At 37.3% G+C, this 23,169-nt stretch overlaps 1 protein-coding gene across 2 annotated transcripts in view; it reads right to left on the reverse strand.

The window, feature by feature from the left end:
* The window catches only part of MMP16 (matrix metallopeptidase 16), a 309,833-nt gene that overhangs the window by 50,676 nt on the left and 235,988 nt on the right, over window positions 1-23,169 (reverse strand). For both annotated transcript variants that reach the window (XM_043601324.1, XM_043601323.1), the window contains exon 7: window positions 11,861-11,999. In XM_043601324.1, coding sequence (XP_043457259.1) covers window positions 11,861-11,999 — 139 coding nt within the window. The remainder of the gene's footprint in view (window positions 1-11,860; window positions 12,000-23,169) is intronic.

Raw genomic sequence — 23,169 nt, forward strand, 5'->3', positions numbered from 1 at the left:
TTCAGAATTGCTGATGATTTTTTCCTTCCTTCCTGCTTTATCAAGTAATCACTCCACATTTATTATTGGAAGTGTTTATTAATTAATCCACTGTATTCTGCTCATGCCTTGTTCATTGTATCCTCAGTAATCAGATACTCTTTAAAATTTAGTAACTAAAAAAATCAACTATATTTTTGTCTTATTAGAGTCCACAAAATTCTACTTACACATTTATATTTTGTATCTTCTATTACAACAATGGTTAGTAAACTTGGGCCACCAGCTGCTGCCTGTTTTTGTAAATAAAATTTTATCAGAAGGCAGTCACACCTATTCATTACATATTGTCTAGTCTGCTTTCACCCTACAATGAGAAAGTTTAGTAGTTATGATTGAAAAGCATATGATCCACAAAGTTGAAGGTATTTGCTTTGCATCCTTTTACATTAAAAATGAAAACATTAATTCCTTAAAGCCTGGATTTTCTTCATATAAATGAAGGCTGCACTTAGATTATTCAGTAACTATTGTTCATTGGGCTAATTATTGTGCAACATTGATATATGCTTGGAGAATACTTCAGAGATTTGGGGAAAAAAAACTCATGAAGAATTAATATTTTCCGTATTAGATGCTGTGGTGTAATGGAACATTCAACAGCCTCGAAAGTAGATAGGACTGGGGTGCCTGGGTGGCTCAGTCGGTTGGGCGGCCGACTTCGGCTCAGGTCAAGATCTCGCGGTCCGTGAGTTCGAGCCCCGCATCGGGCTCTGTGCTGACAGCTCGGAGCCTGGAGCCTGTTTCAGATTCTGTGTCTCCCTCTCTCTGACCCTCACCCGTTCATGCTCTGTCTCTCTCTGTCTCAAAAATAAATAAACGTTAAAAAAAAAAATTAAAAAAAAAAAAAAGAAAAAAGAAAGTAGATAGGACTAAGGGGTGATAGCCCTGCCAATTGTTAGCTGGGAGATCTTGGAAAAGTAAAACCCGAATCTTCCTTTCCTATTGTGCACATAAGGTACTAACACCTCTCATCCAGAGCTCTTGAAATAATGAGGGATCAAATGTATAATATATCCATGCCATACCCAGATCATGGTACCCAATAAGTGGTGCTTATTGTATAACACAATATTCCATCGTTCAAATTTGCTTGCTACCAATTCAAATAAATAATATCCATAATACATGATTAAGTACACAGATCTACATTAGTGCCAATTATTTGGATTAAGTTTTAATTTCTGTATTGTTTACAGGCTGGTTACTCAAGAAATTTGAACAAATGGCCAACTCTGGAGTTCATACGGCTTTTTGCCACCAGCATTTATTTTTCCAGGTTTTACAACATCATCTAGTAAGCAGAGAGTTTTGAATACTTCCGCAAATGTGGCAGCCATTGCATTAGTAGCTTATTAGATTTCTCTTCGAGAAAGAATCGAGAGCACCTGGGTGGTTCAGTCGGTTAAGTGTCCAACTCTTGATTTTGGCTCAGGTCATGATCTTACAGTTGTGAGATCGAGCCCTGCATGGGGCTCCATGTTGAGTGTGGAGCCTAATTAAGATTCTCTTTCTCTCCCTTTGCCCCTGCCCCCTCTCACTTTCTCTCTCTCTCTCTCTCTCTCTCTCTCTCAAAATAAAACAAAATCTGAAAGAAAAAAGAAAGATGGAAAGAATGAAAGAAAGATGGAAAGAAAAAGAGAAAGAAAGAAAGAAAGAAAGAAAGAAAGAAAGAAAGAAAGAAAGAGAAAGAAAGTGAGCTGGTCTATCATATGAAGGCCTTTGGATCTGATAATTGGGCCAAGAAGTCAGCTAAGTGGCTTTGGCAGAGCCAAAGCCATGATGCTCTTCTTCAGCAGCTTCCAGCCAGTGACAGAGCATGGCACATCCTAGATCCTGGCCATTTCTGCCCTACTTGAGACTCCTCTAATGGACAGTCTTTGCTATGGAGCTCCCCATTTGGTTCTCCAAGACTCTGTCACATCCACAGCACAGTCCAAGGCTTTTTAGGCCAGTCTTGCCTTTTCCCTCTTTGCCTTCAGAGGTTTATTTCTTTCCTCGATCTTTATCTCACTGTTTGCTTCCCAGGGAACTCAAACTGACATGGTAAATAAAAGGATATGATTAAAATTTTGGATAATGAGAAAAAAATTAGACACAGGTTTCACTGATGGGAAAATATTGTAATTTAAAATGGGAACAAACACAGCAATAATAAAAACACACCACAGACTTTTGGATTGTTATAAATAAGCAGAGGTATATTATCAAGGGAGTTTTCAAATATTATATGTTTAGTCCCTTGGTTTAGATGATGACTTCATGTCAATATATAACATAAACATTAATATTAAAATTCTTTGAATATTTAGAATTCAAGAAAATAGCACAATTCACATGCTATGAATCTATTTTTATGTGTATCAAGGGCCACTGAATGTAAATTTCTTAATCTGGTGTAGCTCTTTAGGCATAAATTTCCCATTACCTCCCATAAGGAAATAATCATTGTAATCATCTATTTATAGTAAAAGATCTTTTAGTTATTCATTGCACTATGCAAGAAAAGGTGTATTTCTACCTCAAATGAATTTCATTAGCACTCCCTAAACCTTTCAAGAGTGAGGATTTGCAAGTACCATTAAGAAACTGCTGGTTTACAGGAGTATTTGAAATCAAGTAACAATGTAAATTACATAAATAATTTCTTAAACGGCCATTTTCTTTGCCATCTTCCAGTGCCACATGTTAGACACCTCTTCTTTTTTAATGCACGTGTTTTGAATGACTGCATATTCCCAAACTTTATTATCCTGCTCTTCTATACCCTAGATAATTCACTTCCAATTCTGTAAGCGATTTTTGCCTCTTGAAATGAAGCTGTCAAATAAGTACTGCTTAAAATTACTAAGTGATAGCAACAATATGAATTTTGAGACTTTTCAACTACTTGATTTTGACTGTTACTGATTTTGACAACACCGGAGACTTCATTTTAAAAATTATTTTCAGTTGAGAGAATTACGCCAACTCCATTTTCAACATAGATTTTTGATATTATTATCCCATAACCATTCGGCCTGAATATGACTAGTAATTGAGAATATAAACATCTGGCTTGATTGTACTCATAACATGTTACTCTATTATATTCAATTTACCTGAATGATGTTAAGATAGCTGACCAGCTGAAATTGAGGGGTTTGTACATTGGCCTCACATTCTAATACAAGCAGCTACACTGAGTACCTTGATTAGTAAAGGGAGACATTATGTCCTTTTTAAAAGCAATAACACACCCATGCATATGTGAGGTAGAATGAAAAAATCCCTTAAACTATTTACCTACTTACTTATACCTGTTTAATTACACACAAATTTGAGGGCCCTTAAAGGAAAAATATGTGACAACACAGTAAAACATAACTAAAAAATAAACAAAAATAAGAAGAGGGAAATTATAATACAGAGAGAAAATAATATAGAAAAGCAAAATAAAATAACAATGATGAAATTATTTCAAATGTGGGCATCAATCTATTTTATAGCCATTCCAATAAAAATACTTACTAGACAATACATTCTAATCATTATAAGCAGCAAATTCTAAGATTAAATTGAAATTATATAATGTTTTAAATATATCTTCAGTAAGTGGAACGAGTCTATATTAAGACTTAGTTAATTTCTCAATCTACTATTCTCAATGACACTAGAAATGTAACCAAGAAGAGAGGTTGCTGAGAAGGAGGCATCCCTGCTCATAAAGGGGACACTCTGCTTAATTACCACTGGGCTCAAGTAAGGGACTGAAACCAGAATAGTATTAATTTGGATGATTATAATTAACACACTGTGGAACATTGAAGGAATAAAATTTTACTACCCAGAGTCACCAGAATACTTAAATTTATGAAATAGTTGAACTATTCCAACATAAACTGATGTGCTTAGTAAAGCTGTTTTTTAGTAAAGCTGTACTGTGGTACTACTCACATTCAATAAATAGCACCTATTTCAGTACACAACTTGTTAAGTTTTCACATATGTATGTATATGTCAAAATATCAATACAATCAAGATAGTGAATATACTGATCACCCTAACATTTCTCATGCTCCTCTGTATTCCCTCCTGCTCAATTCTCACCTGTCCTCAGCAACTTTCTGTCACTATAGATCAATTTGCATTTTCTAGAGTTTAATATGAGTACTATTTTTTGTCTGAATTATTTTACTAAGCGTAATTATTTCGAGCTTCATCCATGTTGTAAGTTAGTAATTCATCCTTTTGTATTGCTAAGTAGTATTTCATTATATTGACATATCAGTTTCATCATCCATTCATCAGTTGAGGATATTTGAATTATTTCTAATTTGAGGTGATTACAAATACTTATGTTTTGAATATTTGGGTGGATATCTTTGGACATATGTTCTCATTTGTCTTGAGAAAATACCTAAGAGCACAATGGCTGGTTCATACAGTAGCTATATATTTATGTTTTAAAGGAATTATCAACACTTGGCATGATCAGTCTTTTTAATTTTGGCCATTCTAACAAGTATACAGTAGTATCTCATTGTGGTTTTAACTTACATCTTCCTAATGACTGATACTGTTAAGCATCTTTTTATGTGGCCATTTGCCATCCATATACCATCCCTGGTGAAGTTTCTGCTGAAATCCTTCACTCACTTTTATTGAGTTGCTTATTTTCTTTTTCAGTTTTGAGAGATCTTTATATATTCTGGATACAAATCCTTCATATATATGGTTTGCATAAATCTAGTCTTTGGCATGTCTTTTATTCTCTTCAAAGTATCTTTGAAGAGCAGAATTTTTTTTAATGTTTACTTTTGAGAAAGAGAGTGAGAGAGCTCATGACTGGGAGAGGGGCAGAGAGAGAGGGAGACAGGGGAGACAGAGAACCCCAAGCAGGTTCCATGCTGTCAGTGCAGAGCCTGATGCAGGGCTTGAACCCATGAACTGCAAGATCATGACCTGAGCCAAAATCAGGAGTCTGATGCTTAACCAACTGAGCCACCCAGGTGCCCTGAAGAGCAGAGATTTTTAATTTGGATGAAATCCAATTCATTAAGTTTTCTTTTATGGATTGTGATTTTGGCATCAAACGTAAGAAATTTTGTCTAAACCAAAGTCACATATATTTGTCTCTTATTTTTTTCTAGTTGTTTTATAGTTATGATTCTACATTTAGAGATGTTAGCACCATTTTTAGATAATTTCTGTATATGGTGCAAAGTTTGGATTAGAGTTTATTTTTTTGCATATGGATATCCTATGTTTTCAGCACCATTTGTTGAAAAGATTATCTTTTCTCCACTGAATTTCCTTTGTACCTCTGTCAGAATTACTTGTCTATCTGTTCTTAGTCTGTTTCTGGACTCAATTCTATTACACAGATTTTGTTTTAATTGTTTATGACAATGCCACACTGATTACTATAGGTCTAAAATAAGACTTTCAGTGTTTAATTAGTGTTCTAGAAGTGGTTTTGTCTATACTAGGTCCTTTGTATTTGCACATGAATTTTAGAATCTGCATGATAATTTCTATAAAAAGCCTTCCTGGGATTTTGATTGGGACTGCACTTAATGTTCAGATAAATTTGGTGAGAGTTATAATAATACTGAGTCTTCCACATCAATAAGACATATTTTTCCATTTATTTGTCTTCTTTACTTCATTTAGCAAAAGTTTATAATTTTCAGTGTAGAGATTATTCATATATCTTTTGGATTGATCCCTAAGTCTTTGATACTTTTTGATGCTATTGTAATTTTTTTCTCTTAAATTTTCAATTCATGACTGTTTCCTTCTATGTGATGGGAGATAATTCTCCATAGGTCACTTGATTTTCAGCATGTCTGGTGAGCAGAGGCAATGACTGCCTTTGTTCTAGACTATATTTCCAAATATATTTATGTAGCAAAAACAATCTTGGGTTATAGAGTGTGTCTCCTCCACAGCAAAGGAAAGATTTGTTTATTGTCCAGTATAATATAGAAAACGTTTCCCTTTGGGATAAAATTTAAGCAGGCTTACTGCTCATTATGAAATATTTAGGTTCTCTAAGCTTGTGGTTCCTTTCCTACAATGTAACTGATTACATGTACAGGTGTCACCTGGCCCTCTTCATATCAGCCTTTGAGAATCAGGGGTTTAGGCGAGTCATACAAAGGCTATACTCTGGCTACACTTTTGTCTCTTTCTTTTTCTCTGACTCAGGAATCTTGTGTTTCTACCAATATCCATGAAAGTGAGGCAGGCCAAGATGGGAGCTTACAAATAGGATAAAAAACTCAGACCCCTCACAGTTCCTGTATAGAAATACAATTACTTTTTGTATAATGATCTTATATCCTGTATACTTATTAAATTCACTTGTTCATTATAGATAATTGGTTGATTGCATCTGATTTTCAACATAGACAGTCATGTTGTCCATGAATATAGTTTTATTTATTATATTTCTTTTTAAAAATTTTTGAAATATTTATTTTTGAGAAAGAAACAGAGTGCAAGAGGGGTAGGGGTGCAGAGAGAGAGAGGGAGACACAAAATTGAAGTAGGCTCCAGGCTCCAAGCTGTCACCACAGAATCTGACGCAGGGCTCAAACTCATGGACCATGAGATCATGGCCTGAGCTGAACTCAATGCTTAACCAACTGAGCCACTCAGGTTCCCCTCTCTTGCCTTTAAAAAAAAAAAGTTTATTTATTTATTTTGAGAGAGAGAGAGAGAGGGAGGGAGAGGCAGACAGAGAGGGAGAGAGAGAATCCCAAGCAGGTTTTGTGATATCAGCACAGATGCCAACGTGGGGCTCAATGCCACGAACTATGAGATCATGACCTGAGCCAAAATCATGAGTCAGACACTCAATCGACTGAGCCACCCAGGCGCTCCTGTCTTGACTTTTTTTACACTACATAAAATCTCCAGTACAAAACTGAATAAAATGGACAAGTGTGACATCCTTGTCTGTTCCCAGTCTTATGGGAGAGGTTAGATGCTGTGAGTTTTACCTCATCGGGTGAATATTTTTGTATCCTTATTGGAAACAACTTGATTGCTTCAGGTCTTTCAAGATTTGTTAGGTAGGAGTGGAACATGTTCCTTCTATGATAATCATTACCCACTTCTGAGAGAAGACCTTTTTCAGTACTCTATCCGATGCCCATGGAGGGGTGGCTGGTGGGAATAAGTACTGTTAGCTCTGTGTAAGAGTCAGGAACTCTTCTATTTCATCCTATGAAGTGATTCTTACTCTACACCTCAGTAGTTTCCCGACATACATATGCTGACCAGTTCCTTCTCCCATATTTTAGGGAGTTCCTCTGCTGATGTGTGCATGCTCACTCTGTACACATCTCTCCTTGGCATTGCTTTGTTCTGGGCACTGTAACCACCTTGTTATGCTTTGACTCTCTGCTCTGTTACCCTCAACTGAGACAGTCTTCTGAACACCACCTGGACCCCCCCCCCCCCAACTTGTTCTATGGCCTGCAAACTTTCCCCAAACAGGAAACTGAGATCCGGGATCATTTCTCTTTATTTCCTGACTCTCAGGTTCACTACCCTTTGTTTCTTGCTGTCCAGTGTCATGAAAATCATTGTTTTAAATACTTTGTCCAATTGTTGGTGAGTTTACATAGGAGGGTAAGTCTGATCCCTATTGTTACATCTCAGCTGGAAGCAGAAACGTCAATATATTTTGATACACTATACTTTAACATAACAAAGAGCAAAGGTTCTGTTAAGAATATCAACTTAATCACATTTTTAGAGAACAAGTTGCTGTTGTTTGCATGATTTTATAACTTAGGTACTGACAACTCCCACTGCATATGACAAATATGCATACATATAATTTTGCCTAAAGTTTGGGCTGTGAATACGGACAGAGTTGGGATTTGAACTTTGTTCTTTATTCGTTCTATAAATCTTTGTTTACTCTTTACTATATCCCAGGTATTGTTTAAAACAGAGGTCAGCGAACTATGATCAATGCCTGCTTTTGTACAGCCCATGCTCTAGGAAGAGGTTTTTTTTTGTTTTTTTTTTTACATTTTTAAAGTTTAAAAGAAAGGGTATGTAATAGGGATGGCATGGGCAGCAAAGCCTAAAATATTCGTTATTTGGTCATTATTGAAAAAGTCTGTCAATCCCTGATTGAAGATACAGGGAATATAACAGTAAAAAAGAAAAAAAGAAAAAAAGAGTTGGGGAGAGAAGAACTTGCCCTTATGGAGCTGATATTCTAGCGGGAAGGATACCCATGAACAATAAATCAGTGAAATGTATAGTTTCTAGATGGTATGTAGAGAATTAGAGCAGGGAGGGAAATTGGATTGCTAGGGATGAGCTGTAGACTGCTTCATGGCCCACTGAGCAAAACGAGAAGGATGGTTTTGGGATGAGGAATGATTTGATCCCTCAGAAAAGTTGGACTTTTTGAGGTGATCAAAGATATAAAGAGATGGTGGCAAGCTGGAATGGTCACTTTGATTGTGATTATTGTGGTGAGGGTAGCAAAGGGGGGTGGTGTATTAACTGAAGTCCAGGATTCTGGGGCCTTAACTCTCCTGCCAGTGGGGAGGTGGATACTACGTTAGGGGGTGGTCTTACCGCGATTACCCAGAGCTTCTGGCTCCCTCTGGGAAAGCAATGATGATTGGAACAGGGGAGCTGCAGATTCATGGCTGGATGTGGAGAAGGTTTCCCTGAAAGTACTGTGGAGAGAACACTAGAGGAAGGAAGCACCACAACAAGGCCCGTGGACCGACAAGAGTTCTAAGATCAGACATTTCTTGATAACCGGCAATATACCAGAAGAGATCACTGGCAAACACAACATGCCAGGAGTTGAATAAATTTGTGACACGAAGCAAAGTTATTCCTATTGCTAGTGTTGTGACATCAGAAACACCATACTGAGTCACATCATATTCACCTATACTGTTTTCATTCAAGTGTTCGTAGAGCACCTACTATGCACCAGCACTGTTCTAAGAACTGAAAATACAGTAATGTGCAAGGAAATATGATAAATCTCTCAGGTAATTTACATTTGAATGCTAGAGGTGACTTCAACTTTTTCCATACACTGTGTGCAAGCTGGAAGGCGTGACTTTAAAGAGGGTGGACAGAGGGACATTCTGAGGAGATGCCTTTTCTGTTGGCTGTTGAGAAAACTGAAAAGGAGGTGCCCATTCCACAAGTGAATGGGTGAGGAGAAGCAAAGTGAATAAAGGTGAGAAGGCCCTAAGGCAGTAAAGAGCTGTCAGAACACTGATTTATGACTAGGCCCGGTTCTGCTCAGGCAGTTTTGTCAGAGAGCACTAATGATTCTGTGGTGAGACAGGGCCTCTGGGGACAGCCTTCAAGCTGAAAGCTACCTCGGGCTTATTCCTCCTTTCTTTCTGTTGTTATTGCTCATAGGATCAAAGAAAAGCGTAGGGGAGGGGAATTTCCTTCCAAAATATCATGCCCCGAAGATTCAGAACCTTTTGCCGCTATCTTTTCTTTGTCCACAGTGGTGCAATGTACCTGCACGTCCACTTCATTTACATGCTTATTGTGGATAGCAGGAGGGCGGTAAGATTACCAATATCATACTAGTAAGAGTAATGGCTGACATTTATCGAACACTTACGTGTGCCAAGTGTCTCACATGTAGTAATTAATTCAGTCCTCAAACTAATTCTGAGATGGGGAGTAATGCTAACCCCATTTTTCGGATAGAGAAACTGAGACAGAGAGACTTGCCCAGTTCATATGGCTAGTAAGTGTTAAAAATTGGCAGTGTGCCTGCAGAATCCTCATGTACTTATAACTAATGTATTCTATCCCGCTTTTCTCCAGGAACGAACTGTAAAGAGAAAATAAATTCCAGGTATTTATTAACTTTCATTTTATATGGATAGTTTGGATCTCCCTTAAAATATTACAAGTGTTTCTTATACCCTAGGTTTTCATTATTCTCATCATTACTACAAATTCACCTAGTTTGATCCTGGGAATAATTACTTTTCTTGGGGGGGGGTGTTAAGATCCCCTTTTCTTCCCTTCTACCTCCATCCCTGTTTAAGCTTCTTTTCAGTTCTTTAAGCTCTTGCTAATATACTCAATCAATCAATCAATCAGTCAATCAGTCAGCAATCAATCGATATGTTCTGCACTCTAGTTCTCAGTTTCAGCTCAAATATCTTTTTAGTTTGTTTCAAAATTTTATTTAAACTCCAGTTAGTTAACATTTAGTGTAATATTGGTTTCAGGAGTAGAATTTAGTGATTCATCACTTACATAACACCCAGTGAGCATCCCAACAAATGCCCTCCTTAATGCCCATCACCCATCCAGCCCATCCTCCACCCACCTCTCCTCCAGCAACCTGTTTGTTCTGTATCATTAAGAGTCTCTTATGGTTTGCCTCCCTCTTTTTTTTTTTTTCTTTCCCCTATGTTCATCTGTTTTGTTTCTTAAATTCATTAAACACATGAGTGAAGTCATACGGCATTTGTCTTTCTTTGATTTATTTTGTTTAGCATAATACACTCTAGCTCCATCCATGTCACTGCAAATGGCAAGATTTCATTATTTTTATGGCTGAGTAATTTTCCATTGTATAGATAGACCATATCTTCCTTATCTATTCATCAGTCAATGGACATTTGGGCTCTCTCCATTATTTGGTTATTATTGATAGTGTTGTTTTATAAACTTAGGGGTGCACGTGCCCCTTTGAATCAGTATTTTTGCAACCTTTGGGTCAGTACCTAGCAGTGCAATTGCTGGGTTGTAGAGTAGTTCTATCAAGTATTTTCTCACAATTCTGTCAATCCTTCAACTCAATCTCTTTCCCTGTGTTTCCCCCCCACACTTATGATTTATTGTTTTGGATGCTAGAAAAGTTTTGAGGATAGAATACCAGGCACTTGACTAAGTTCACTTTACCAGGTAATCTCACTTCTGTATGGGAGGCAGTTAGTATTTGTCCAATTAAAATTGTCACTTAGATAAATAACAAGCAATACGTTTTATTGGGTGAAATTAATTGGGTGAATTTTATTTTCCTACTCATGAGTTTTCTTAGCCTTTATGAGCAATTTGTTAGTTTACTAGAAACTATTTAACATACTTATTAAATCAAGTAAAGCTAAAGAGATTATACTGTATATGAAAATAAGAAGTAAAATAGACTTCATTTTATAAAAACAACAAGCAATTCCAAAAACTCTAAAAAAAGAAAAAAACACAAAACTCTTTAGTTAATGGAAAAAAAGGGCTTTTTAGTAATTAATCAATTGATTCATTCATAATTTACCTTTTTTAATGTTTAAATTTTTTTTTATTTTTGAGAGAGAGAGAGAGAGAGAGAGAGAGAGAGAATGAGCAGAGGAGGAGCAGACAGAGAGGGAGACACAGAATCCGAAGCAAGCTCCAGGCTCTGAGCTGTCAGCATGGAGCTGGACATGGGGCTCGAACTCAGAAACCACGAGATCATGACCTGAGCTGAAGTTGGACTCTTAACCAACTGAGCCACCCAGGAGCCCCCATAATTTACTTCTTGTGGTGCTTTTAAGCCAAATCTAAAAATTTTAAGAAATCACACAATGCTTTCTAAATTTGACTTATATATGAGAATGCCTTAGAAGAAAACAAATTAGAGAGTTAAACATGATCATTGATTTTACTTCATTTATATTTCTAGTCAATATATACAGTTCATTTCAGAATATGAATAAGATACCTAACCTCATTCAACAGGTTTTACTTATCCGTTTCTATGCGTGCTATAGGGCGTGCACAAAATGACCAAAACACAGCAAAGCAAAACATGGGAAACATTCCTTACCTTTAAAGAAGACAAAATTCCCATCACTGTTTTCATAAACTGCATCGATACTAGGAGGCAAGCCCCGCCAGAAGTAAGTAATTTGCATGGGGTACCCATCCATCACTCTGTTGTTTCTCACTCGCCAAAACCACTGGTCCTGTAAAGCAAGCAAAAGCATCTCTCAACAAACATGCAGGCCTCCATGGCATTTCGCTGTGCAGTGGTGTAACATTTCCAAAACTAAACTAGTGTCATTTTCACTGTCTCACATCAAAGCAAAGAAGCATCTAATTAACTTGCTTACAGTGATCACAGTTATTTTTGGAGTTAACCACCAAATCTCTAATCCACATAGTGTGATTAAAAGATAACATAAGAATATTTAACTGTAGCATTTTACATTGTCTCCAGGGTCTTTTAGATGGAAAACCAGAAGTAGCACAGACAAGTCCCTGCCAGATTTGTGAATTAAGTCAGTTTTCCTGAATAAGAGAGCAGCATATGGATATGTATGCATTTATAGACATACACAAGATCTCACACCTAAAATGCTGGAGATGGAATAAAGAGGCCATCCTTCTTGATATGCCTACATTATACACATTCCCCCATGTAATTATAAGTAGAGTCCTCTTTCACCTTCAAATATGTTCTGGTTTGGATGATAAATTATATGGTGACCCTAAATGAACAAAGTTATCTTAAAAAAAAATCATCACAGTGATTCCCATCTGGGTCAACTGCCTCTCCTATATACTTTCACAGTATCCTGACTTCACTCAATCATAGCATTGGTCATTTTATATAAAAAGTGTCTACTCTTATCTCTAGTGAAAATACGTGACTTACCCCATAGCAAGTATTTATAAAGGTTGTTGAATTAATCATTAGCTTGCACACAATATGTTTTGCCATAAATTCTTACTAATGGCAAAAAATTTTTCAAAAATGCTGTATTTGATTACATTAAAATATTTTCTATTGAAAATTTCAGAATAAGACTATTCAAAGTGCTTTAATATTGGAAAAACTAAGGATATTCTAAACTATGTTATTTTACTTTATTTCAAAATTTGTATTTACAGACAACATTTCAATTGGAAGTTATATATTTATACTACTTAGATAAGTATGTTTTACAAAAATACTTCCAACTCAAGTCTTCTCTGCTCTCCTTCCCTTACTTAGATATTAATAAGTGATTTATTATAGGGCTTTCCCAATCTTTTGGCTAATAATTGTTTAGCCTGACTAGATTTTCTAGGATTTGTCAGTTATTCATATGGTCATTCACACACACACACACACACACACACACACACACACACACACAATCAACTGAGGATTCTTGGACTTCAGGTGGTATGATAAAAATGAACGTTTTCCCATCCCATCTAAATGAATCCAAATATAAAAATTTCTTAGGATCTTTGGGTAATTGTACTTCATTCTAGCTATGCTGGGCTGTCTTCTCTACAGACGCTGTGATTTATAAAGAAGGAAATAGTTTAATTACCATCTCTAAGTTCATATCCTATTCCTGCTTTGTCTCTTAACAATGGTCATCCTGATCAAGACACTAGTCATTGGGTTATTACAAACTAATAATTGACTCATAGTATAGTTACTGTTTTAAATATAAAGAACTTTCTGAGGACCTGGCAGATTGGTTTTTATTATTGTTAAAATTGTATTGAAACTAGTAATCTTATTTTCCTTTACACTTTTGTTTACAATTTCAGTTCCTGCTTTTTGTTTCTTCTTCAGACTTCAGCCATATTATAGCTTTAGCCACGCATCTCTTTCCTGCCAACAGGAAAGAGACTAACCACTTATATTTAAGAGGTTAATATAAGAGATTAACCTCTTATATTTTTAACCTCTTCTTAATAATTTTTTGGTGCCAGGTAGCTGGAATTAATACATATCTTGATTAAACAGACTTTAAAATACAAAGTTAGGCCATGAAAAGATTGATTCAGGGACATATATGTGGGCATGAAGATCCAGGGCTTACTGCTAATAGTATGTGAGCAGAAGATATTCTCATAATTTAAAAGAAAGCCAGCATTTTCATCTAACTACAACAAGAGCTTTTAACTGGGTGTTAAAACTGTCAATCTCCGTATAAATTATTCTTAAATTCTATCTATCTATCTATCTATCTATCTATCTATCTATCTATCTATCTATCCTAAAATAATAAATAAAAATGGCTAAATACCTACTGGATTCAGATAAAGAAATAACTGGCCATGGTTATTTATGGAACAATGAAATGGAAAGCTCTCTGAGCTGAAGGACAGAAAAACATCAGGGAAAAAGCCCGAACTGTATTCCAATTTTTCTCAGACAAGCACTTCACGTTGTTCTATCTCCCCAGTACTGAGACATGGCCATGGCTCTTTGGGACAGACGTACGCTGCTGTGTGAGGACAGGAACATAGCCTCAGCTTGCCACTACTATGGGGAAAAAATGTAAATTCTGCCTCAAGATAGGCATAGTCCATTTGCAAACATTCTGAAGGTAATATGGAATCATAGGTGAGTTCAGAACAACTTCTCATTGACAGCAGCCTTGGCAGAGAGTTGTATAAATTGCAGATATTCACGTTGTGCTTCTATTCCACTTATCCATGTCTTCTCAGAGTGGTAGAAAGCAATGGTACAAGTAATTTGCCAAGCATTCTGTCACAGAGGATGTAAACATGTCACAGTCACTCTAGGTTGCCATTTCAGAAATGGGGCTTGCGAACGATTTTGTAGAAAGAGGATATTTAAAATGGTATTTAAGTCTCTATGCAAATTTCCCTTCTAAGTGAAACCTCCTCTCACCACACTACCTAAAACTGAATTCTCACACTCCACCCACCCACATGTGATTTCACTCCCCTCCTTTATTTTCCTGCACCATGTCGATCACTGTTTTAGCACAATGCATGTTGTATTTGCTGTTCATTCTCTCTCCACTAGAATATAAACTCCATGATGGCAAAGATATCTGTCTTTGTTCATTTGTGGTTTCCCGTTTCCACAAAAATGCCTTGCACATGGCAGAAGCTTACTAAATATTTCTCGAAAGAAAACGCGTTTATGGAGGAAAGGACCAAGTAAAGGTAAGTTATCCTTTTAGAAGTCAAAAGCTATGCAGATGTCACAAGAATACAAGTGTTCTACTTCAATAGGCAGATGTTTAGTATATATTCCATTATTTTTAGAAAGGTATGATATGCAAAGGTCTTTGAACCATGCAGGAGAGAAACAAACTGTTTCACCCTTCCAAACAATGTACGTTTTGTTTTGGTCTTTGGTGTAAGGGGAAAGAAAGAAGAATCACCGAGCTCTAAATCTGTTGTTTCTATCTTGCCACTGGCCTTTTTTTGGCTACAGCCCTTATAAAAGGGGGTGGAAGGAGTGGAAGTATACCCTAAAAATAATCAAAACTAGCACATGTGCAATGTCAACTTCTAGAAAAAAAAAAGCACTTAAACATTACCAAGGAGGAATTCCTAGTTAAACACCAATATTACACGTTAGCTACAAGTTTACACAGATTTTTTTGTTCCGTATAGCATGGGATCCAGGCAGACCACCTTGTTCACATAGATAACAAATACACAGAGTACTGCAGGCTATATACCACGAAGCAATAACACACATGAGGAACTGGGTTTGCTTTTTTTTTTTTTTTAATTCCCTTTAAAATTCTGTTTTTTTTTTAATGTTTATTTTAGACACACACAGAGAGAGAGAGAGAGAGAGAGAGAGAGAACATGAATGGGGGAGGGGCAGAGAGAGAGGGAGACACAGAATCGAAAGCAGGCTCCAGACTCTGAGCCCTCAGCATAGAACCCGATGTGGGGCTCAAACCCACCTCCGCCGACATCATGACCTGAGCCGAAGTCCAATGCTTACCTGACTGAGCCATCCAGGAGCCCCATATCTCTTTGTTTTTTTTTTTTTTAATGTTTATTTATTTTGAGAGAGAGAGAGAGAGAGAGAGAGAGAGAAAGCATACGAACCAGGGAGGGGCAGAGAGAGAATCCCAAGCAAGCCCCATGCTCTCAGCACAGAACCTGATGCGGGGCTCGATCTAATGAACCATGAGATCATGACCTGAGCCAAAATCAAGAGTCAGACGCTTAACCATCTGAGCCACCCAGGCGCCCCTAAAACTCTGTCTTAATACAGGCATATTGTTTGCTGACAACTATGGAGAAAAAGGATCCTCCTGCTGTCTGAAGAGGGTGCTATTTTCAGACTTTTTAGAAACCAATTAGTAGACCTGATCTACTTTTACCTCTCTTCTGATACACAGATTCATTATTTAGCCAACAACTTGATGTAAATCTATGAATGCCTCGTATGTCTAAACTGAACATTACAGAAGGCATCATTGGTTCCTCAGCCCTCGCCTGCCACTGTGAGCTTCCTCCAGCCTTCCCCACCTCTGAAATAGCATCTGAAACCTCTTGATTCCTTGCCATCTTCGCTGTCACCATCCTACTCCGAGCTGCCACTGTATTTCACTGAGATGAGTGCGATGCCAACTCAAAGCTCCCGGTCTGTCTCCTCCTGCATCCAAAATGGAATTCAGACTGGGTCCCTGCCTCCAGCCCGTGCACAACCACTGCAGGTCCCTTTTGTGCTCATGATGTTTTAGTGACATCGGCATTGTTTCAGTTTCTGATAGAGTAAAGCTCTTTTCTTCCTTAAGACTTCTCCTATGCAGTTTTCTCCACTTTGTTCTTTCCCTTCCTCACACACTTCATCCGATGAAGTGTGAATCATCTGTTCATTTTCAGCTGAAATTTCCTTTGCACAAAAAGGTCTTACCTGCCCGCTGACTGAAATCAGGTGACCCTGTTATACTGTTTCATAGTAGTCTGTAATTTCACTTCACAGCACTTACACAATCTGTTGCTGTATTATCAATTTTAAAGTGGTACAGTCTTCCCCCTGCTCCACTGTGCTATATGCCCAAGTAGGGGCAGTATGTTTCCTTCACACTGAATGATCAGCTTTGGGAGCTATGTCTGGCATATTGTAGGAGACCTACACACATGCTTAAAGAACAAATTCCTCTATTTTTTCACCAAACCACCATAGGATGACTAACATATATCTGAGATTGTTCAAACCAAGCTAACTTCTTAATAGGAGTATCAGACTATTTATTAAAATGATATTCTTACCATGGAAACTCACCAGCTATGGGGGGGGGTGGTGGGATAGAGAAACACGTTTGTCTATACATATAGATTTGTTTACAAGCAATCATGTACTGTTTCTGAGTGGCCTAGAGAGTGTCTGGGAAATCTGATGTCCAAAATGAACCTGGTACCTACGAAAAAAAATCAGACATGTAGTAATAGTGAATGAGAGACAAAGTCATGGCAATAATAAGGGAAAGGGCAATTTATATGAATGTTTAAAGGGGAGAGGAAGAGATGGTGGCTTCTGCTCTGTTGGTAGGCCTGTATTTCCTTCTACTGCTTCTCACGGCAGAATGAGATGTCTGAGACACCAGGTGAGTGCTCTGAACCCTGGACCCACCCTTGCTAGCCAGACTTACCAAGTGGTCTCACAGGACTGGAGGTTGGGAGGGAGCAGTGCATAGGAAATTATGGAATCTGGGCAAGAAGGAGCCAGCAATGAGTTCTGAGCCTTAGACAGACATCCAAATGTTTACCAACCTAAGCCACTGCTTGTTTGAAGGGGCAAGAGAAATGAAATGGAAATTTGAGAAAAAGATAATTGATGGCCATGCTGGAGTTACACAAAGGAAAAGTATGCTTTGGTACAGGTGCCCCATTCAACTGACCCACTGCCTTAGATACACTTCAAAAGCACACAGTGAAAGCAAATGATCACAATTTCTTATAAAATTTAGTATTTAAACATGTTTAATAATGCCACATACTTGACCAAGCTCATACATAATTACTGAATCTACTGGAATAAAAATTGATAATGATAAATGCCAATTATTAGGTTAATTTATTCACTGTTAGCAATGTATATTACTAAAAATCAGCCCATAACTTAGCTGCTGGTTTTTTAAAAAAGCTTATTATATTGAAGTAACTGTAGATTCACATGACAGCTATAACAGATAACAGATTTCTTATACTCTTGCCTAACCTTCCCCAATGACAACTCTTACATAGTATCAAAGCTAAGAAACTGGAGATTGATACAATCCACCAATATTATCAAAATTTTACATGCATTCCTGTGTACATGTGTGTATTTGTGTTTATTTTAGCATTGAAAGTGTATCATTACAATACGGAAATATGGTAGTTGCCACCTTAGCCAAGTGATCAAGATTTGTTTCAGTCAGAAGGCAACTTTGATATTATGTGCCCCCTAATGTGATACATAATAGAGTAGCCAGGCATTGAAAGGCACAGAATCGTTTATGAAGCACACACAGATAGAAGTCAAACATGTTTAAAATAGAATGTAATTGAGCTTTTACACCTAACTTCTTCCAGTTTATAGGAATAAAGGAATAAGTTAAATGACATTTAAAGGAAGCAATCAAGCACATTCCAGAATGTGGCATGTTTACAGGAAAACTGGCCAGGTCTCAGCAAGAAAAAAAAAAAATATGGGAAAAGCCTGGGAAGAATGATTAGTTAAATATCTAAATAGACCTGACAACCAAATGCAATGCATGGGTAATCCCTAGATCCTGTATATTTTTTAAAATGTTTATTTATTTTTGAGAAAGAAAGAAGGAGAGAGGGAGAGAGAGAGAGAGAGAGAGAGAGAGAGAGAGAGAGAGATCCAGAGGATCCAGAGCGGGCTCCCCACTGACAGCAGAGAGCCTGATGAAGGACTTGAACTCATGAACTGTGAGATCTTGACCTGAGCCAGACACTCAACTGATTGAGCCACCAAAACTTAGATCCTACAGTTAAAGATGAAGTTTGATGATATCAACAACTTTCCTTCAAAGGTTTAACCAAAAGCTTAGGCAGTCATGTTGCATGGCTCACATACACACAGAAGATACAGGCAAACACTAACAGTTGTTAAATTTAGATGTTAAGTGTGCATGTATTCATTCTTCCAACTTTTCTGTTTTTTTGAAATTTTTCATAACAAAAAGTTTAGAATATACACTCATTTAAAAAACCTGAAAATACATAGGCAATTCCCTTATGATAAAATATTATTATATTATCTTCATAAGTATTTGTGATGGCTAAATAGCATTCTGGCTAGCAAATGTAAGATTAGTAAGGCTCCATTCTAGCCATTTAAATTTGCTACTATAAATAATACTGCAACCAACACGTTTATGCTTTAAAAAAGAAACGAAACTATGTTCCGTGCCATTTAATTGCAATTCATGCTCCATTCAACAGTAACATGTGAACTAGAAATGTAAAAATCTCACCTTATAAAACCCTAAAAATATAAAGTCATTAATTTGGTTTCACACTAAACTATTGTATTCAAATTTACTGCCTGTACTGAGAATTGTAAAAGGTATTGTAGTATTTAAAGAAAGAGAACAAGGCCATTTACATTTAATTAGCTATATTTCTTTTTCAACATTGGGAAAGAAAATTGGAGGAAAAAAAATCTAAGGGATGCTTAATAGATGTATCTGGCAAAGACAATGCCATTCTCAGAAGTTTTCATTATCTTATCACAAGAGCTGACACAAACCGGATTTTGGTCTATAAACCTTAGGAGAAAACCTGTTCAAAGCAACCACTAAAATGCACTTTTTCGCCAAGGCAGGCATGAATTTCTGCAATGATTTTGCAAGCACAATTTTCAGGGCTCATCAGGCAAAGATGAACCAGATGTGATTCTGGGAGAAATAACGCAGCAGCACATCTTGACATGTCTGAAGAGGGGCAGAATATGCTATCCCCAAACGTGCCACTTTGGCATGCCGATATTTTCAGCTGAAGGCAATCAAGACCCAGCAGATTCAAGACAAAAATTCACCTCTCTCTTAACTACCTAAAAGAATTTAGATAGGGGGCCTGGTGCAAAAGGAGAGATATTACCAGAGATAACTTTTTATCTGAACAACCAACACATATGGCAGGGCAAACATCTAATTACCAAATATCTGCTTTTCTTATGTCCTGTGAATGTCCCTCGTCCCCTTTGAAGAGGTCTCTTATTTTCATGGAGCTCTATACATATAGAATTAATTTTTTTTCCTCCTGTTAATCTGTCTTATGTCAATTTAATTATCAGATGAACCAAAGAACCTACAGGGAAAAAAGGAAAATTCTTCCACCTCTATGGGTCAAATCACTTTGGATAGTGTCTGCATTTTAAAAATGTTCAAAATACAGACTCACTATGATAGGGGAAGGAAGTAACATATTAACAGGTGACTCTTCTAAATCATTTCAAAATTCACAATTCTGGAATATTCCTTCATGTCTTGGACTATTTTCAAAGAAGAATCTGTGAGAATTAGCATCTGGATTTAGAAATGTAAATTATTTTAATAAATAAAATATATTTGTGTTTCAAAGGAAAGGAGATATGGCATTTGCGGAATATTTTGTTTACTACTTGTGTTAAATGTAGACAACACCTTTTATAGTCTCCAAATGGTAAAAAAAATCCTTTGTTTTTAGATTAATTCATACTGAAAAATCTAGACACCAAAAGGTTACATGATATGTCAGCTATGGGTCACTCTTTTGTTAATTAGTATTTCTTAAGTCCTGACATAAAGAATACTAATTTTTAAAACTTAAAAATTCATAATTATTCACCCATAATAGAACATATAGTAACATAAATATTTACAGCTTTTAATCCATTTATATATGTGAATAATGAATGGCAAAGAAACGTTCGTGTGCCACAAATGTGGTTTGGTCCTAGAACAGAAAGCTCTGAGGTGAGAGAGAAAGATGTGTGTGTGTATGTTGACCCTGCTTTCTTTTTAGGTCCTCACACCTTTGTACTTGTTTCTTCTTGCATTTACTCTTGTTCAGAAACCACTTTGCGATGGTTATGATGCAGAGAAGAACAGTGTACTAAAAAATGTTTCATCACTACACTGCATTTAAGGTAAGGAGCCTCAAATTCCATATGTAATTGTACCGCACAGTGCTAGGACCTTTTGCTTCCTTGCTCCCCAACCCCCCTTCCCCCGACACACACCTCCTTTGGGATCTAAGGATCATGAATATTGGCGGAGAGATCTAAATTTCAGTTCACATATCATATAATTAAGTGTTGAAAAATAGAAAAGGTTTCATTCCTCCCACTGCACTAGCAGCTTTAGCTTCCAAAAATATGAACTCTTTAAGAATGTACATTCAATCTAGAGGGGAGCAGAGGCAAACAACTAATTTCAAAAGACTGTGAAATGCTGTTACTGCTGCCTCTATGAAACAGAAACTACCACTTAGTGAATATAATGAGCCGGAAAACAGCTGTGTCATTAGCACACCTATCAAGAATTACCATCACTTTAGTTTTGACCTGAAGAAAGATGTTTCATTTGCAATAAAAACTATGTTCCTGCTGAATCAAGTATACGGCTATTTTTACTCAAGGTACATAGGGCGGTGTATTCAATTTAGTTTTTAACTACCCAATCTAAAGTGGTCTTTCCTCAATTTTTTTTCCTCTCAACTCATCATGTTTTATTTGCTTCACAATACCTATTGTTCTCTGAAATCATCTTTATTTGTTTGCTCACCTGTCTCTCATCAGAGTATGCACCTCATCTATCTTATTCAAACATTGTTTTCCTCAGCCCTGGAACAGGAGCCAGCATGGGGTGCTGAATAAGTGTTCAAAGATAGAGAAAACCAGGCAGTGGAAGACAGAAGACATATCAGCAAGTCTTTTCCTCAGTCTGGATGCAGGGGGACTGGTTGGTCAATATTTAGTTTAAGCATCCCCACGGAAAGGCTTTCTCAGGCCCTCTTTACTACCCCTCTAAGCATCGCACATCTACCAGCATACTTAGACTATTGCATGGAAATTATCCATCTGCCAGTTTGTTTCTAGGTGTTACTCTCCTTCCCATGAGTATCATTATCATTCTTTGCTCTCTCTCTCTCTCTTTTAGACTTAATTCAAGCAAGCTTTACTACCTTGGGGGATATTTACTTAAAACAAAGCCTCTATTCTCCAAGGACTATTCCTGCCCTTTAGGTAACCTTTCTGTTTATTCTCATTGCATTTTGTAGAGCAGGGGTGGTCAGTATACCAGGACATGGTCATGCCATGGAGGGTAGGAAAGAGACGGTTCATGATATCACATAGGTATAATCAGAGGGTTGAGCTACTGCTGTGGAGTATTATTATCTTTGGCTTCTTCTTCAAACACAAAAGGAAACTCACTGAGCTCAAAGAATGTGGGTAGTGCAATCAGCAATAAAAATAATGCACTGGGCAGAAGCAAAGAGTCATCAACAGACTCCACTAAAAAGCTCTGAGCAAGTGCAGAGGCTTGGGGTGTGTAGGGGGGTGGGGGTGGGGGGGCAAGGAAGGGCAGCTGATGCCCAGGAGAGAATGTGCCAGAGGGAAACGTCTTTCTCCTTTCAAAGGGACACAAAGCTAGTTGTCAACAAATTAGGTGTTTAAGGCCTATGTTGAATTAGAGGTTTGCTCCTAAGAGATAAGGGTAGATTGGGCAGAGAACTCCCAAGGAATTACAGAGCAAAAAACCCTGAAAGATTCCTAAGTGACTTTGTTTCAGGGTTCAGGAACACTTGTTGCCATAACAGGAGAGACTGATCCTCATTACCATTGCCTAATTACTTTATGCTAATATACTCCTGAAAACATTCCTTCTGTTGCCAATGTTTTGCTGTGGTTTATTTACTTGAAAACGAAGGTCAAAAGGTAACTGCCCTTCCTTAAACTCAAAGGAAATCCTCAACAACCTGATGTGCCATAAAATAGTGATGGAGTTCTCAGGCAGTCCGTGGGAAGTCAGATTATCACAATCATTAACAAATGGAAAGCACTATGCTACTGGTTCATTTCTATCAAGTGAAACAAATATGAATAAGCACTATTTGCTTACTGTTGAGGGGGGAAAAAAGGAGAAAATTCTCCCAAATAAAAATAAGTAAATAACTTTCCAAATCACTCAGCCAAATAATGGAGCCTTGAACAACTACTATGAAGCCAAATAATTTTTTAAAATTATTCTAGGGGCGCCTGGGTGGCGCAGTCGGTTAAGCGTCCGACTTCAGCCAGGTCACGATCTCGCGGTCCGTGAGTTCGAGCCCCGCATCGGGCTCTGGGCTGATGGCTCAGAGCCTGGAGCCTGTTTCCGATTCTGTGTCTCCCTCTCTCTCTGCCCCTCC

The sequence above is a fragment of the Prionailurus bengalensis genome, chromosome F2, assembly GCF_016509475.1.
Source record: "Prionailurus bengalensis isolate Pbe53 chromosome F2, Fcat_Pben_1.1_paternal_pri, whole genome shotgun sequence".
Taxonomy (NCBI): domain Eukaryota; kingdom Metazoa; phylum Chordata; class Mammalia; order Carnivora; family Felidae; genus Prionailurus; species Prionailurus bengalensis.